General features: G+C 41.4%; 1 protein-coding gene across 4 annotated transcripts in view; it reads right to left on the minus strand.

Annotated features, from left to right (window-relative positions):
- Positions 1–18,338, minus strand: part of OFD1 (OFD1, centriole and centriolar satellite protein) — a 61,652-nt gene that overhangs the window by 5,000 nt on the left and 38,314 nt on the right. For 3 of the 4 annotated variants that reach the window (XM_019529310.1, XM_019529311.1, XM_019529308.1), the window contains 4 exons: positions 15,525–15,625; positions 3,154–3,273; positions 1,662–1,819; positions 602–775 (listed from right to left, as the gene is read on the minus strand). In XM_019529310.1, the coding sequence (XP_019384855.1) occupies positions 602–775; positions 1,662–1,819; positions 3,154–3,273; positions 15,525–15,625 (553 nt within the window). The remainder of the gene's footprint in view (positions 1–601; positions 776–1,661; positions 1,820–3,153; positions 3,274–15,524; positions 15,626–18,338) is intronic. The other variant, XM_019529309.1, reaches the window with a different exon arrangement.

Below are 18,338 nucleotides of genomic sequence, written 5' to 3' on the forward strand. Positions count from 1 at the left end.
ATGCGATGCTGTTTGATAGCATTTTACCCACAGTAGAACTTCTTTCAATAGTAACATCAAAGATCACTGATCACAGATCACCATAACAAATATAATAATAACGAAAAAGTTTGAAATATTGCGAGAATTACCAAAATGTGACACAGACACGAAGTAAGCAAATGCTGTTGGAAAAATGGCGCCGATAGACTTGCTCGACGCAGGGTTGCCACAAACCTTCAATTTGTACAAAACGCAATATCTGCGAAGCGCAATAAAACGAGGTATGCCTGTATGTTATTTCCTCACAATCAAAAGTATTTCCTTTGCAAAGCTTTATATTTCGCATGTGACCTAGCCAAAATCCCTTAGAATAACACTAAGGGACACAAGGACCACAACCCCAACTAGCTAACCTAGCAACTATATTATAAACTTGCTCATTGCTCTTACATTAACTTTGCCAGTGAAGAAATGTATGAGAAAATAAGGTTCAGTTCAGCATTCTCTTACCTCCTGACTTACAGATATATATTCCTTGAGACACAACACTGTCTTAGAAAGTCACTACTTGAACTTGCTCCTACACCCTTTAATTGTCCACTGTATTAGCCAATATTACCTTGCTTGCCAGCTCCTGCTCTCTGTTCTGCTGAATAATTTTCATGTATTTTTCTAAAGGAGTAGGAAGAGGATCAGCCAAATCGCCTTTGGCATCAGGAATACCAATTTCTGACTTTTTGCCTTGAGCGTCTTGCTCTTTTCTTTCCATTTTCAATGAATCTTGGATCAGCTTCTAAGAAATACAACACAAACAACACCCAGGAATATATCGTGCTGACTGGCCATAAGAAAAATATTTAAGACAATCATGTATGGAGCTCAATATATTGACATATTAATTTCAGTACCATGTCAGCCTAATCTGCAAACACTAATCTATGAATCATTTTGAATATTATCTTCATTGTTACATTTGCTACATTCATTCTGAGCCTGCAGTCATTGCATAGGAAAAACATGCCCCAGTCAATGGAAGTTTTGCTTAGATGAAACTGAAGGCTTGGAGATTTGTGATACTTCTATACTAAACTGACACCCAGACTGTTATTTGTATTCAAATTGTTCTAATGCTACACATAATACTTTAATACCCTATGGCATATACCACACTGACCCAAATCCAAGACTACTTCCAAACTCCGCCCTGGTATAGATTGCATAGTGTGCATAGGTTTTTCACATAATTGGGTTTATCTGTCTAAACTGTTCTTTCCTTGATCTGTGATTACTTCTGAGAACACCAGTTCCCCAGAATTAGTGTCCACTTTCCATTTTAAACGATTGCTTTCAGTTACACAAAAGAATTTTAAAAAGTAATTGTTCTACCTGACATTTAACTTGAGCTGTTTCTGGGTTTTTTTCTGGACCTGAGGAAGGGCATTTTATGCTACAAAGCTGTCAAACATCTCCCTCCAACTATAAAGTTGGTCCCGTAAAAGATATAACCTAACAAACCTTGCTTAATTCTATTGCATGTATTCCCTAGGTCATCACAGATATAACACCACTACTAAGGAAGTTAATATAGTCTATTGGAATTGTTATGTGGTTTGTTTAGTTCAAAGTATAGAGTACAACATTATACAGCATTACTATGGGAATTTTAAATGTTATGTCACCATTTCCTCATTCAGTTTTTCTAGTTCTCTTTGCTCTTTTTCCAAAGCTTCCTGTCGTTCTCGCTGCCTTCTTTCTTCCCTTTGTTTCCTCTCTTCCTCCCATTTTTTCTCATCCTCTTCTCTTTGCTGATCTTCAGAATCTCTTTGATTAACTGCTGCTGTAACAGAGTTATTTTTACATTTGTAACATTTGACATACTAAGTCTGGTTACTGCATTGTGTAAGTGCAAGTTATAAATGAGAGGAGATATGCAGTTCAGGAATGCATTTAATACACTGGTATTCAACACTGGGTAAGATGGAAAACAGATAAGCAGCAAATAAAACTGTACAGAAAAAGAGCCTAAAACTACCGTACAAGTTCATGAAAGCACAGTATCATTAAGACAAAACATTTCTTCCCATTATTATGTCTTCCTAGCTTATTGGTTACCCAAAGAATCCCTAGGACTCCTAAGCAGAAAACGAATGGGACAGCCTTGTAACTTTCAGAGGGACAGGCTGTCAGGATAAATGTATATATTCTCGCTCTGCCACAGGACTTCCTGGATGACTGAAAATTTTGCTCTAACCTGGATGATTCTCTTAAAACAGCTCAAATACATGCTTAGATCAAGCTTCCAAAGATGGGATTTGACTTAAGTTGTGAACATAGACTTCTACGGGGGAAAATATTTAGGTAGCAAGTACAAAAAAGTCCTCAGCTTTTCTCAGTTTTCCCATCTTTAAAACAGACGTTGCTACTTGCCTTCCTCACAGGAATGTTGCGAGATTTGTTTCTTTAGTGTTTGTAAAGTGTTTCACGAAACTTAAATAGAAGGTTCTATATAAAAAGGCAAGTATTATAAATAGCCACTGGGGAAAAAATAATTACAGAATATCTATGCTGTCAGGTAAACACTAGTCACTTCTATAAAGTAACACTTTATAGGTGCACAAAATACCAAAAGCTATTTGAAGCTCAAAAACAACACTGATAAAAAATTACTGCATCTCTGAATGGTATGGAAACACAGGAGAAACCGAGTGTTTCATTGAAAGCATCGATATTGACCCATACAAGTGGCTTGTATCCTTTCCCCATTAGTCAAACCAACACATTTAGTGAACTGGTATTCAAAATAATCACCAAAGACAAGCACCTATTAAGAAAAAGAAATTTCAGAAAACTTCAGATCCATCACCCCAGACAGCAACAATCATGGAAGTTAAAGATATCTTAAAACTCCCAAAGAAGTCTTTAGATCCAAAACACAAATGATTAAATTAAAGCAAAGCTAAGAGAAAGGCATGAAAAATCATCCTACGGTAAATCCAATATTAACAAAATAGCCATGTTCCTTTCTCTTCAGCACATAAGCACCATCTTTGAGAAAAGTTTTCAATCAGTTTGATACATATAATTACAGAATGCTAAATTTGGTGCTTTTTTGTTTAATGCATTTGCCATGTAAAGGGGGTATTCACTTTTGTTTCCAAGCTGAGAACTCACTTAAGCCCTGCTGTGAAGTGGCTGTTGCTGGCACAGTGTTTGTGACATGGCTTCCATTGACAATGTTCCCAGATGGATGTGACACATCACTTTCGAACTGTTCTGGAATGTCCCCTTGATCTGGACAAGAAGTTTGAACAATGGCTTCATTATTTTGCAATTATAGTAGCGGGACAAAGGAATAGACACAAAGTGTGGGAATGGCTGAGTTAGAATACAGACATTTATGCCATTCATTAATTAAGCACTTTCCCCAACAAACTCCACCATTTCAAGGAAAATTAACAAGCAAATAGGCTGCACTTTGACTGTAATCACTGAATTGTTTGGCTTTGAAAAAGTAATTGTTGCAATCCCCATATATACTAAAGCACTGGCATAAATGACATAACATACATGCATAAAATAAGATGTTTTATAAGTAGATATCTATGAATAATTACAGAATGTTCAAAATCCATTTTTCTTCTCAGAATACTTACTTATGCGTATTACATACATAAACACACTGTCTCTCAAAGGCTACAAATCAGGCAATCAAAAGCTAATAAATTACAGTAGCCTGTGCAATCTTAATTCATTTGCCTTGTACAAATACAGTAAGAGACAGTTGCATCATAATCACATATTGCTTTTTTTCCTCAGTATCGCTGCCTCATTCAATATAACTGGACAGGACAATCATACAGCTCCCTTAAATTAATACTTATTTATTATTTTATTTTCTCTTTATAGTTCAGTACATGACCACAGGGTTTGGCCATGTACAGACATTCAGAAAGACCTGGGAGTGTGGCAGCTGTCCCAGGAGTGTACCAACGTTCAGGATTTTTCTCCCAGAGCAAAAATGGCTGGGCCAGGAGAAAAATAACTTGGGAACAAGGACTGAATCACTCCCAGGAAAGTTTCTCTTGGAAGAATGAATGTCTGCACACATCCTCTTCTGTGGGAAGCCACAGCAGAGTGCGTTCCTTCTGCGGCCCTTCCCCCTACCCCACCTCACCCCCCAGGAGACTGTGTTGCTGTGGGATGGGTTGGAGGAGTCTAGTGTTAATCAGATATTACATTCCGGACCCAAGAAACTTTCCAATACTAGTTTCAGTGGCCTGATACGTTATGTTCTGACAATACCAGCAGCCTCAGCCTTTAGCTGCAAATTTTCAGCTCTTCTACAAATCAGATTAATCAGAGAAATTAAAAAAAAAAAAAAGTTTGTTAGCAACCACTTTATGGAAGTTTGGCTTAAATAGTTTCCCTAGTGTCACAGAGGAATCACACTATGTAAGCATGTTCTTTTTCCCCAACACCGTGCCTCCTGTTAAGCTCCATCCAACCTCTACAAAAATGAGGAAGGGTTGATTGAGGACTGTTTTGTAATGAGTATGCAGAAGAAGGGCAAATTAAGGCGGTCCAGGTAACCATAATTCTGACATTTCTTCATTTCTAAGTGTTTGGCTGAAGCAGTCTGACTTTCTTTTAATGTAGGTTTTTGTGTAACTAGCCTTATTTCAATCCCATTCTTCACCAGTCCCTACTAGCTGAGAAATCCTCAACCAATCTCAGGGTCCCAAGCACTGCCCACCCCTGCCCCTCCTTCAACTTTTGCTCAGTCAATTTCAGAGTTACACTCTGACTCTTCAACTGATTTGTCTCCCCTCTTCCTACCACTTGCTTCCAAATGCTGCTCTCTTTGTCCAGCCAGTCCCAGTTTCACCATGTCCAACCCCAAGTGATTTATCCCTCCACCAAATCCAGTCCCAATCTCCCTTGCTCACTAGGCCCTTGTACCAATTTACTCTCTGTCCTACCAGGTCCAGCTGTTTTTCTGCCTATGCTTGAATGATTCAGCTTCCTCCTCCACACTGTCTGCAGAGATGGGGACTGCCAAGACATGACAGGTGGAGTCCCTTTTCTCATTTCGGGTATCTGGCCCCAGCATGGTTTGCAGCAGATCAAAGCTGCAACTGCAGGGAGAACCACAGTCAGAGGCTGAAACATGCTTAGTAAAGATTGAGACTTTGGAGTCCCTAACTGCAATACGCTAGCAAGTCTTAACTCAATATGTACAAACTGGATAATTTTTCATAAATCAGGCCTAATTTGAGTGGATTTCTCACAGGATGAGTAAAGAAAGTTCCCTGACACAAAGGCCATTATCTGTCAAATTCTAAGTCCCTTCTCCAAAGCATGAGGTGCTAGAGCTTCTCTAAATACAAATCGTCAGAAATTTTTAATATGAACAAAGCCATGTAGTATTTGTTAGCCTTGTTGTCAGAAACTGCTAAATGCTTTAATTTGATTTTTTTTTACATTTTCAGCCCAAACCAATTGCCCAGCACAAAAATTTCAGCCTAAATGGTTTAAGTCCAATAAAGTTATTAGTGACTGAATAGTCATATAAAGGAAAGTGTATACATTAGATAGCCTGACAAAGGGTATTTATACCTGAGAGCTTGCAAAGAAGAATTTTCCCAACTATTTGAGTTGGTCTAATAAAAGATATCAGATTTACCCAAAGAAACTTGTCTGCCTATAAATGAAAGTGTAAGACAATAGTAATAACAGGTAGTCCTACCAGCTATGCCTATAGTCATATGTATAGATCCCATTCTTAAGTGGTAGATAACCAATTGGGTGAAACATCTATTTCAGATGCACCTGGTATATTTTTCTTGAGTTTCTATGAAATTAGTCTTAAATAACCTTTAATAATAAAAACAAGGCTACACAAACGTATATATATTAATTGATACGTAATCAATAATACCACAATCCTTCCTGTTAGAGGTCAGGATATGGCTCTGTATACACCATGCTTGAAACAGCAGAATCTTGTGCGTAACACAATTATACCATTACTGTTGTTCTCAGATATAGTAAACATCATTAACCTTTAGAAACAGAACAGATTTGGATAACTGGAAAAGAAAAACTAATTAGCAAAACTATTTTATTACTCTGTTAAACAGCAGCAGTAGTAGCAAAAAAGTTGTTAAAAATAAAGTTGGAAATACCTAAGTTTATATATCCTTATTTATATAATCAAAGAACATACTGCACAGTTTGCCATCACTCAACTACAATACATAATACTGATGGCTAAAAAACAACCGACCTCACAAAAACAGAACTAGAATGTCAATGGTAGCCTATGCAATGAAACCAACCATTTAAAACACAAAAAGCATTTTACTTTGGGTGAAGATGAAAGGTAAAAGATACAGCACTGCTACAATGGAAGAGATTTATTATAGACAAGCAAATAAGGAAGAGGAGGTGGATGAGGCACTTTTCAAGCAGGTGACATCTATCCAAAAGCTATGGGATGGTACTGATGGGAACCTTCAATTTTATGAACATTTGCTGATTCATAATGCAGCCAAACATTAAATGTCAAGGTGGTTCCCAACTTGTGTGGAGGACAACTTTTTCTTCCAGAAAGTGGAGGATACAACTATAGGAGCTTCTATCTTGAATCCTGTCCTGATCAACAGGGAAGAATTGGTGGAGGATGTGAAGCTGATGGGTAACTTGGGAGGAAGTAATTACAGTACAATAAAATTCCAAGTCTCCAGAGAGGCAAAGCACATGGTCAGCAAATTTAAGACATTAGGCAAAAAGGCAGATTTCATCAGACTCAAGGAGTTAATAGGCACGGTGTCACGGGAGGATAGACCAAAGGATAAAGGTACCCAGAAATGCCAGGAGCTTCTAAAGGACACAGTATTAGAAGCTCAACAAGAAACTGTCCAGACATGATGGAAGCACAAAGAAAATGGCAAGAGACCAATGTGGCTGCACAAGGCACATCTAAAATGCCTGAAATTAAAAAACCCCCAAAAAACAAACAAAAAAACCAGGCATTGGAAGAAAGGGTTAAGGAAGCATACCACAAAATAGTAAGAACCTGCAGGGGCAAAATCAGGAAGGGCAAAATATAGAACTAGCTACACCTGGCAAAGGATGTTAAGGAAACAAGAAGCAGTTCTGTAGGTATGCTAGCCAGAAAAGAAGAGCCAAAGAAGCTGTGGGTCCTCTGTTAACAAGCCAGGGGGCACTCCTAACAGAAGATGCAAAGAAGGTGGAGCTACTCACAACAGCTACTTTGCCTCAGTCTTCACAAAAAAATGAAGCTGCAACCAGATACCTCATAGGGATTATCTGTATAAGGAAGGGGGCAAGCTGAGGGGGGAGACAACAAGAGACAGTCAGAGAGCTTTTGTAGGGTCTGAATGAATTCAAAATCAGCAGGGTTGGATGAGCTTCATCCCTGAAGGAATTGGTAGAGAAGATCTTGGAAGCCTTGATAATCATATTCATATAGTTGTAGTAGACAGGCCAGGTGCTAGAGGACTGGAAAATGGTCAACATAGTGCCCCTCTTTAAAAAAAGGCAAAATGAAGAACCTGGGGAACTACAGACCTCAACTCAATACCTGGGAAGTTACTGGAGCATATCCTAAGGAAGGCCATTTGCAAGCATCTGGAGGAGGAAGGTCTGATTGCAAGCTGCCATCATGGATTTATGAAAAACAAATCATATCAAACAATCTTGATCTCTTTCTTTGGCAAGGTAACTACTTGGGTGGATAATGGGAATGCCATGGATATAGTGTACAGGCAGTCCTTGGACTTACAACACAATTGGCTCCTGAAAACCATGTCTTAAGTCGAAACGTTGCGACTCATAAAGGATTTTCCTGTAGGAAACAATGTTATAAATCGGGAATTGGTTCGTCAACCAAGGCCCGATACCCTATTTTCACCAAAAATAACCCAGAATTTTGTACTCAATCAACTATAGCTACATTAATGTATTTATATTGTAAATAGCATGATACTGATTTGGAAGGACTCCTTTGATGCATCTTCTCTGGACTTTTTGAAGGGTTCTTGGCTGGAGTCTTCTCAGGAGTCTTGGCCGCAGATTTTTCTAGAGTCTTGTCTGCTTTCTTAAAGACTGTGTCCAAGAAAGTTTGGATAGATGTTCTCCAGGGAGATGAGCAATGCAGTGAACTTGTTCGCTGGCGTGGTGTGATGTCGCATTGCATCAAGCATTGTAAAGTTGAAACTGACGTCATAAAATTGAAACCGGGTGTCAATTTATAAACATTGTTAAGTCCGAAATGTTGTAACTTGAAACTTTGTAAGTCAAGGACTGCCTGTATTTGGACTTCAGCAAGGCTTTTAAAAGTGTCCTGCATGACCTTCTCATAAACAAACTGGAGAAAGGTAGGCTGGGGAAACCTACTGAGGGTGGGGTGGATAGAAACTGAGGATTGAAAACATGCTGGAGGATGTGAGCACAATTCAGAAGGATCTTGATGACCGATTGAAAAGTTGGACTACAGCTAACAGGATGAAATTCGATAAGGACAAATACAAGATGCTACACCTCCAGAGGAATAATCAGAAATACAGATACAAAATGGGTGATACCTGGCTGGATGGCAGCACTATGGAAAACTCTTGGTAGACCACAGACTCAAAGACTTGGAGAAGTTAGAGAGTGTCCAGGCTGGACAACAAAGATAATAAAAGGCTTCAAAAGCAAGTCATATGAAGAAAGGCTGAAGGAATGACGCATCTTCAGCCTGCAGAAAAGGTGCTGAAGAGGGGACATGATGGCAATATTCAAATACTAAAAAGGAAGCTATAAAGAAGAGGGAAAGCACCTTTTCTTTCTTGCTGCAGAGAGGAAGACACAGAGCAATGGCTTGAAGTTTATACTGGATATCCAGAAAAAAATTCTACACTGCTAGAACAATGAGGCAGTGCAACAGATTGCCAAGGGATGTTGGGCTCTCCATCCCTGGAGGTGTTCAGGAAGAGGCTGGACAGTCATTGGTTGAGGGTAATCTAGGTATAACTATGCCTATATTCTACTATGGGTATTTCTCATGCTTTGCTGCTTGCCCCCACCCTGCTTTCTTACATGTGTCAGGGTGTTTTTAAGCCTCCCTTAGTGGCATTGGGGGTTGGCTACAGCCAAGGCTGGAGACTTTGACTGGGGTGTGCTGATGCTCCTGCTGGGACCAAAACCAGAGATTCCTGGCTACAGGGTCTTGCCCCTGTGGTCAAGCTCAGACCGAGTGCCATATTTGGGGCCAGGAAGGAATTTTACCCTAGGGTCAGATTGGTACAGACCTTGGTGGCTTTTCCCTTCCTTTGTAGTAGGGGGCATCCTGATCTACCCAGGATCTCTTGAGGATATATTGACAAAATGTCATAGAAGCAGGATGTTGGCTGCCATGGGAGTTAAACTAAATGACCTCTGGAGGTCTCTTCCAGCACTATTTCTCTATGATTTTATGTGTGCCTTAATTTCATGTGAGGGTTCATGGAAGGGGATAGCTTGGTTTTAATATTACACGCTTGAGATAAGTATTAGCTCATAGTAATTACGTACAACAGTGAGTGATAATGCAGCAAATTTTGGAACAGAAGCCGAGTTTTCCTGCTGGAGTTCTCTTTGAGATGAAGGAGAAAGGCATTCCTTTTTGCCTGGTATCCCATTGCCTGATGTCCCAACACAGATGCCACATGCTTTCCCCTTATTCTTTTATGTCTTCACTTACACCTTTCTGTATTGCCCTGTTATTTTTTCCTTTTTTATTCTTCTTTTCTTTTTATAAGTTTTTCTTCCCCTTCTACTCTGTCCCTCCTTTTTGGTAACCTGGATTGTCCTTCTTACTTTTTGGGGTGGTACAATCCAACACAGCACGGAGGGTCCTACCAAGACTTTTTTTTTTTCCAAAAAAGAAAAAGAATTTTTTTTATCCCATTTAATCTTTGAATTTTTTTATTATTTCAGTTTTCAATCCATTGCATTACTTTTATGGTTTAAATAACAACAATTGCAAGGGGTTTTTTTTAAGAGCCTCTTGCTAGGTGGCTTTTACCCCAGGAAATGAAATGCCTTTACTGAAGAGACTTGGAACTGTGAGTTGTACTTGGTCCCCCCTCCTCACCCCAAAACAGAACTGGATGCTCATTCCTTGAGTCAGGATCTATGGAGAACCAGGGAAGAAAGGTGAGAAATCAAAAGGCAAGGGTCTCAGAGAGGTAAAGATTCTGGGCCCCTCTCTTGGCTCTAGAAGTCAAGCCTGGACTGGCTTCAGGGGACTCTCTCAGAGACCAGATAAGGCTGCAGCAGTCCTGAGCAATCACCCCTCTGGAAGGCACCCTGTGACAAATGGTCATAGCAAACAATGAGAATGTACCTTTCTTCAGAAAAACAACTGGCAACTAAAAATTTAAATCACCTCTTTCCACTTGCTGATTTAAATCAATCCATTCTCAGCTGTAGTTCATTTAGAAACAACCATCGTATGCCAATATGTCACAATTTACTTTTTTCTGTTCATACATGTCACTACTGGATGACACAGCATTTAACTGTTTCAATGTCTGCCCTTGCTAGATTACTTAAAATGACTAGGTCTGTACTGAAAGACCATAAAATAGAAGTTAGGAGATTATAATCAGCTGCAAAATCTTTTTAACGTAAAATTAAGACAATGAATTCAAATCTAATTAAAATATCAACTGAGTAGAAATACCTCATGACTCAGTACTTTAACTAATGCGAGTCATGGCAAAAAAAATTATTTAGAACTGCTAAAAGAAAATTAAAAGCAGTAAATTAAAACTCATTACTAATTGAGTAACATAAGAAGCATATCGTCTACCTTATTTACTCATCATTGAACACAGCCAACATTATAGCCATAAAACAACACAATTACAGATATTTTCTTAAAATGTAATAATTAATTGTTGATACCTAGGAGGGAGCAGAGAATTGCTATCCTTACTTCATTTTCTATGAGCCCTAAAAAACCAAGTCAAGGAAGAAGCCAATCTTACATCCAAATAAAACTGATATAGAAGTCAGCAAGCGAGGGACAGGCTATTTTGGCTGGTGGCTGTACTTCAATCTGAAGGTAATCTCCTATTTGTCAATGATGAATTTAACTTTGTCACTGTACAGCCCAACCATGTATTACTATTAGTTTGCTCTAGTCTCTACTTACCTTGCAAATTCTGGCCCCCTTTACATGTTACATTTACGCCACAATTAACACGTTAATTACAGCATAAATGGCAAGGGTGCTACACATGTATAAGGTGCCATCAAATGGCAAATCAGCCACAAAAATGTTTCAGAAATAATGCAGAACATTTTTTGGATAATTTTTATGGCCTCTTACATTGAACTTATAGCACATCCACGCACCAGGCCCCTCTAGAGCAAATGCTGGACAAATCAGCTCACTGTCAGAATAAGTCCTGGATGTGCCTAGATCTTCAACCAGCCTGCCAACAACATTGTCGGCACTGGCCTGGGGCAACCCATGTCTCAAATGACTATTAGCACTGAGCTTCTGGGTAGTCCTGGTTCTCCAACTAGGCCAAGGACTGCCCTGGTGTGTGTCGGTGAGAGATCAGAGGGCAGAAGGGGCTGGGCTCCTTGCCCTGCAGCTCTGATAAGGATCCTGGGTACAAGGCATCAGAAGCTTCTGGCAGGGATAGCCCTTTGAAGGGAGCCCAGTCTGATGCTCCACATCTTCCAAGAGCTGTCAGGTATGGGGTTTAAAGTTTCCCTGACAGGGGAAACCCTTGAACCCATCAGGGCTGTAAATCAACTAGCTGACTGTCAATCCCAGCCCCAACATCCCCAGGTCTCAAACCATACCCAGGGCTCTCTGGTCCATGGCTGACAATCAGCTGTATGAGAGCCTACAGGCACCCAACTTTCAACTTCCCAGTGCTGGGATTCCCCTGCACTGGCAAGTAGTAATGGCATAATTGGCACAAATCGCATTTCCTACCATGTATGTGTTGGCATGGCATGAGGCATGATTGGAGATCAGATCCCACTGCATCATTAAATGGATGTTTGCCCCTGGCCTCAGACACCTCACTTTTCACCTATTCAGGTAAAAAGATTTCATACCCAAAAATATTGGTTCACAGGAGGTTAAGGCTATACAGTCCTAATATAAATATTTCCCTTAAACTCTGAAAATTTAGGAAACCAAAAGAGTCAAGTAACACCTCTGTTTTTCTAAGGATATCACTTAGCTCTTTCATGCTAACCAAAACTTTATTTATTCCCTTACAGGGAATCAGTAGGGAAGGAAGGAAATTAAAAGGAAATATTCTTTTGGAATATAAAAACAACAATATACATTTTGTACAACAGTATCCACCCTTTTGTATCAACTGTGTAATAGAAAGTATTATTAAAAATGCATTTAATCAAACAAAAAAGAGTTAGTTAAAACTTAAATCTATCTTTACCAGAAACTTTAAGGTAGAGTAGAGTTAGATCCTTAATAACTCTAATAGTAGAGTTATTAAGGCTGCACTTGGTAGTACTCTGTGTAACACCTGTCCAGTTATACACTGCACTACAGGGGCTCCTAGAATCTCCAGTATCTCAGTCTTCCACTCTCTCTGCCTCCCACCAAGGCAGAGGTGGAAGAGTAGGGGGAAAGGAGAGTTGCTAGCTCCCTGATAGCCTGGCCAGTGGCAAGCTGTCACGGATCCCTTCTGGGACCCTGCTCTTGCCACAGCCATTGTGGCCAACAGAGCTCCAGTAGCTGTATCCCTGCCCAGGCTCCACCAATCAGCCATGGGAACTGCAGGACTAATCACTGACAACCTTCCCTGGAAAGGGAGAGTGCTGGCTGTTAGAGGTGCCCCCACACATAGGTTTGATATCGGATCAGCACCGATATAAAGAAAAAAGTCTGTATTGGAAAACTGACCTGCTATGGCTGATAATTTGGCCGATAAATGGCCTGTGCATGCACACAGCTGCAGTGCAGCATGTAGGCAGTGAGAAGCACAGGTGGCAGCATGAAGAGTTGCATTCAGCTGGTAAGTCTGGTGTGGTGGAAGGGGAGAGAGTGTGGGGGGGCCAGATCAAGGACCCTCGCTGTGAAGGAGGGAGTGGAGATGGGGCAGGGGCTGGGGCAGGCACTGCCTAGCTGAGGCAAGCATGGGACGGAGCCACAGCTCGTCCGGGGGGGGGGTGCAGGAAGAGGGGGGGCGGAGTGCAGCTCCCACTGCTATGCAATGCTTGTCCAGGAGCTGCTCGTCCTGTGGCTTGTCTGGCATTCGTGTGACAGCTTCCACCACTCATCTGGGAGGGGACAGGGGCGTGTGCCCCCAGATCTGCCTCGAGCACAGCAGCGTGGGCTGGGCTTAGGACTGCACCAGGTTCTTCCCAGAGGACAGCTGGGCCAAGCTGAGCTTGGGGCAGGTGGTGACAGTGCTGGGAGGGGGAGCTATGGGGTGGCTACAGTGAATTTTGGGGTAGCTGCAGCCCTCCCCCTAGTCCCCCCCAGTTCCACTGCCACCCACCCCAACCACAGCCTGGTCCAGCCCCCCGCTGAGAAGAGCCCAGTGCAGCCCCAGCCCACAGCTTCAGCCTGCCCCGCCCTGCCCAGATCTGGGGGGGCACATGCTCCCCCCAGTGTGTGCAGCAGCGGAAGCCACCCTCTCCCTCCCAGCGCCCTCCAGACAAGCTGCTTGCAGCTCTGTCCCATGCTCCCTGCACCCCCGGCTGGGCAATGCCTGCTCATCTCCACTCCCTCCCTCACCGCAAAGCCCTTGATCTGTGCCCTCCGCCCCTTCCCTCTCTCCTCCCCTTCCACCACAACATACTTACCAGTTGGACACTGCTCTTCAAGTTCCCAGGCTGGTATCAGAAATTGGCTCAGTATCAGCCAACTTGCCTTCTTAAAAATTGTCTATCAGTATGAGCCCCAAAAATCTCTCTCAGTGCACCCTTACTGGCTGTCAGTCACTGGGCTGTCTTGTTTGTGGGGTGACCCAAAGAAAAGCTCTCTATTGTTCCCCATCTGGAGGGCTACCAAACTGCCTTAAAGGTGAGCTCTCCAGCCAGGGGGCTGAGATGCCTATATGTTCCCTACTGTGCTGTATTTCTGTAGTGCTACAAAGTGTCGAGACAGAAATAATGAAGGCTGCTCTGAGGCACTTGTTACTGTCAAGTACACCACATTAGAGCCTTAGGACTGAAAAAGAGTATGCCCTTACCTGGAGCATGCATTTTTATGAACTTAATGTAACCAACGCTCCTTATGTATGCAGCAGTGACACAGCTGTGATATTAGACGCCCCCAAACTAGCTATCTCTTATTATATTCAAAGTTCCTATCAAACGCTTTAAAAGTCTATAAGCTTTGAAAATAAAAGGAGCTAGTCAGTTTTTTTGGCTGTTACAAGAAGCCCTGAATATAATGAGAGCTAATCAGTTTTAGGGTCTCTAATAACAGTGCTACGGCATTGTGCTAGAAGCTGCAAAACCAACTAGTTCTTGTCTTTTTCCAGATTTCTAGTAGCAGCCCTTTGACAACGGCTTCTGTAGCAGTTAAATGAAGTACAACTTAATTACAAAGATAATGGGGCTGTATGATGTTATACACATATGAGGTTTAGGCACCTAACCAACATGCAAATAAATGGAGTGTAGTACAGTGAATGCAACCAACAGGTACTAAACACTGGGACTAGCACTGTGTTATAAAGTTAAATGAATTGTGTGCTTATCCAGTATCCCCATAAGTGGAGCACACTGTACTCTACAAAATTTTGTGCATTTCTGGATTACCTCAGGTTCATAATGACTTATCCATAATATTTAATACAGCAGCAGCTAAATGATGACCTTAAATGGGCAGATATATTTACAGTTGGAAGCCTGATTTTATATAAAACATACTAAAAAATTGATACTGAAGTAAATGATATGCATTCCATAATAGACACAAAGTCATGTCTCAAGTGTCCATTTTCATTTTATGCAAAAGAGTTTTGTATTTGTCCAGAACTGAACTTCTAAATCCCATAATCTGCCTGTTCTTGTCTACATAATACTAAATAATTCTTGTCTATATACCAACTGCAAAGAAAATCAAAATCTCCTTTTAATTTTTTCTTTCAAAACATCAGTTAGGTATTCACATATCTTTCCCCCTCACAGTGAAATACAACCTTAGCAAATTTTACTCTTTTAGACAGGGTCAGCATTGCATTTTCTAATTTGCATCCCGTGCTCTGGTGTCATGATCGTAAGTGCATAGATACACTAGGATTAGATAACTTGTCACCTCTGATCATATATTTAACAGCTAAATATAGGCTCCTCAAAAATGGGTTTAATGGACTCATTCTAATTCCTGCCAATCATCTTTTCCATGTGGAGTAACTTTTTTTTCCTAATACTGATCCTTGGGACATCCTACTTATAACCCCCTTTCTAATGTTAGGGTGAAAGGAAAGGTGCAAGTTGAGACTTCCCAATGTAGTACAGTAGTTGTCTGAAAAACTTAGACTTACAGTCAAGAGAAGAATTATGTTCTTCAAGGTCCTCATATGCTAGCTTCTCAGGCTTTGAAGAGTCATCGAAGTCCTGAATATCAGCTTGCAGTTCATGAAAACAAAAAAAGAAAAAAAAAAAAAAAAAAAAAAAAAAAAACTTTAAAAGACTTACTAAATGCCAAGAATATAAGGTAAGAAAAGCAGCAGCTTGAGAAAATGTAAACCACACAGAGAAAATGCTATATAACCTCTGACTCATAATTCTGTTATGTAACTAACTGCTCTCCACTTTCATTAGACAGGCCCACCTTTTGTATCAGACATTTAACTGTGTTGTCTCTCCCCAGACCAACCCACAACTGAAAAGGGCAAAATGTATTTAAAAAAAGATAAACCATGACAAGGAACTAAAAAGGAATTGGGGAGAATAAGAAAAGGAGGAAGGCGGTAACAAAACTCTGACAGAACAGAAGCTATGACTTTTAGTCTTTTAGCATTGTGCTTTGATGCCATGATAATAAAGGCACAGATACATAAGGCAAGAAAACTTTTCACCTCTGATCACATATTTAACAGACTAAATACAGGCTCTGTGAAAAATAAGTTTAATGGCCCCATTCGAATTGCTGCTGGGGATTTGTCTATTAACAACATAAAGCACAATACACACTACGTGACAACCAGCAATCTCTGTTCAGAATTAGAACAGCAGGTCACAAATGAGATGTTATCAGCAGCACAGCATACAGAAGCTGGCTCAGCACTCTGCCATAGTAGCCTTTAACTCTAATGAGCACAAATAAAATAAAAATTGTCAAGGAATACATATTTTTGTGGACTACAGGAAAAGGGAACATGAAAAAAAAAAAACAGCCCACAAGAGAGAGACTCAACTGCAACCAACTGAAGCCCAAGGGAAAATAAATGTATTGGTATTGTTTCTGCCATTTCAGAAGGGTGGCTCAATAAACACAAGGAAAACTATCTTGCAAATACAACATCTATTGTTTAATGTAAGCCATGCTTCCGTTTCTGGAACTGTATCATCTATATTACATAGTTTTAATCTCTGCTAGGCTGATATTACACCTCTGGAGTACAAGGACAGATGTGCCAATTTGTATAATATTGCCAGTGGTAAATACTGTAGCAATGATAGAAAAGTACAAAATTTACTGGTTCAGATTTAGTAAACAAAAAATGAGAGAAGTTTGCCTCATTAAGGTAGTTACCTGCGTACATCCCCGAAAGGTTTTCAAAATCTATTTTATCACAGCAGTACTGACGACCAGAATTTGGACTGTATCCAGTGTCAATAACCAATAAAAGAGCATCTCAATCAATACAACACTATTTAAAACACACAAATTGCACTTAATTTTTTTTTTTTTTACCCATTACTTTGATAACCAAAGGTTTTGTACAAAACACGTCTATGGAAGTATGGAATTAAAAATACCCATCCCAAACATAGGCAACAAATTCAGCACTTTAACATGAACAAAACACTCATCACATAAGGCAGGAACAGAAGATGGAAAACCTAACGCAATGAACTCCTCCTTTCCATATGACAACAGTCACATATTTTGCAAAGTCTTCTTTCTATAGGCACAACACTAAGAAAGCAGTTCACTCTGGAATAGTAAAAATGCTGTTCACATCCCAGGAGAAGAAAGGGCTGTTTTCAATTGCATGTGGGGACAGGAAACAAACCCCTGGTGCTGCTACAGTCTTGGAATAAATCATTTCTCCCAATGATGGAGAGATTCTGACTGTTATTGGCCTCTAGGCAGGAAATGGGTCACTGTGCTGGGAATAGTTTTCCAGATGTGGGATGCTGCCATATGTTTCATTTCCCTTTCTGTTCATTCTCTATAGATTATAAAGTAACCCAGCAATACAAATCATACTACTTAGGTGATACTGACTTGATGCTCAAACTAAGATGTCCACCTTTTAAAACGTAAAGGTGAGAAATATGCCCATCTCCTCCCCGCTCGCCCTTTTGGTAGCACAGCTGGTTCAGAGCCAAACCAGGCAGGGGCAGATGGAGGCTCCCCACCCTGGTGCCGTTCCCTTGGAAGCCCCATGCCAACTGTATGCTAACTACTTGCCTGGCAGCAGTGGGGGGGCACAACTCCATGCCACTGCCACCCCAGCTGCTACTGGGCAGGCAGGGGGTGTATCGCCATGGCACAGGGCTCCCAGAAGAAGGGCAGCAAGGCGGGAAGCCCTGAGCCCAGTGGGAAACCCACCTCTGCCTCTGCCCCACACACAAATCTGAGGGACATGTGCCCTCCATTCCACCCTCCCTGGGGAGGTGCACACTGCAGCAGGTAGCTGCTCTCCCCCACACCCCCGGATGAGCCGCTTGTGGCTCTGTCCTGCTCCCTGCCCAGGCCACATGCATCACCCTAGCAGGGCAGTAGCCCCAGCCCCTGCCCCACCCCTTCCCTGACTGGAGGCCTCAATCCACGCCCCCTCTCCGTGGGCATGCCCACTCCGCCCCCCACAGACTTACCTGCAGGGAGCTGCTCTCCATGATGCCCAGCGCTTTCCTGGTCATGTGCACATGGTGCCCCCTGCGTCCCTTGCAGGCTAAAGCCAGCCACCTGCAAGGTGAAACCCAAATCCCTCCATAATGCTGTGAATCCAGGACAAATGCTGTCCCAGAGTTATGCATCCTGGGATCAAGACTTGATCCCATTCTGGGGCTGTCCCACCCAATTGAGGACGGGTGGTCACCCTAGCTCAGACTGAACAGCTGGAAAAGCTGATACATGTATTACTGAATTTCGGAAGGTACCTATAAACAGTCCAAGCCACATG

This window comes from Crocodylus porosus, unplaced genomic scaffold (genome assembly GCF_001723895.1).
Source record: "Crocodylus porosus isolate Cpor-Errol unplaced genomic scaffold, CroPor_comp1, whole genome shotgun sequence".
In the NCBI taxonomy this organism is placed as follows: domain Eukaryota; kingdom Metazoa; phylum Chordata; order Crocodylia; family Crocodylidae; genus Crocodylus; species Crocodylus porosus.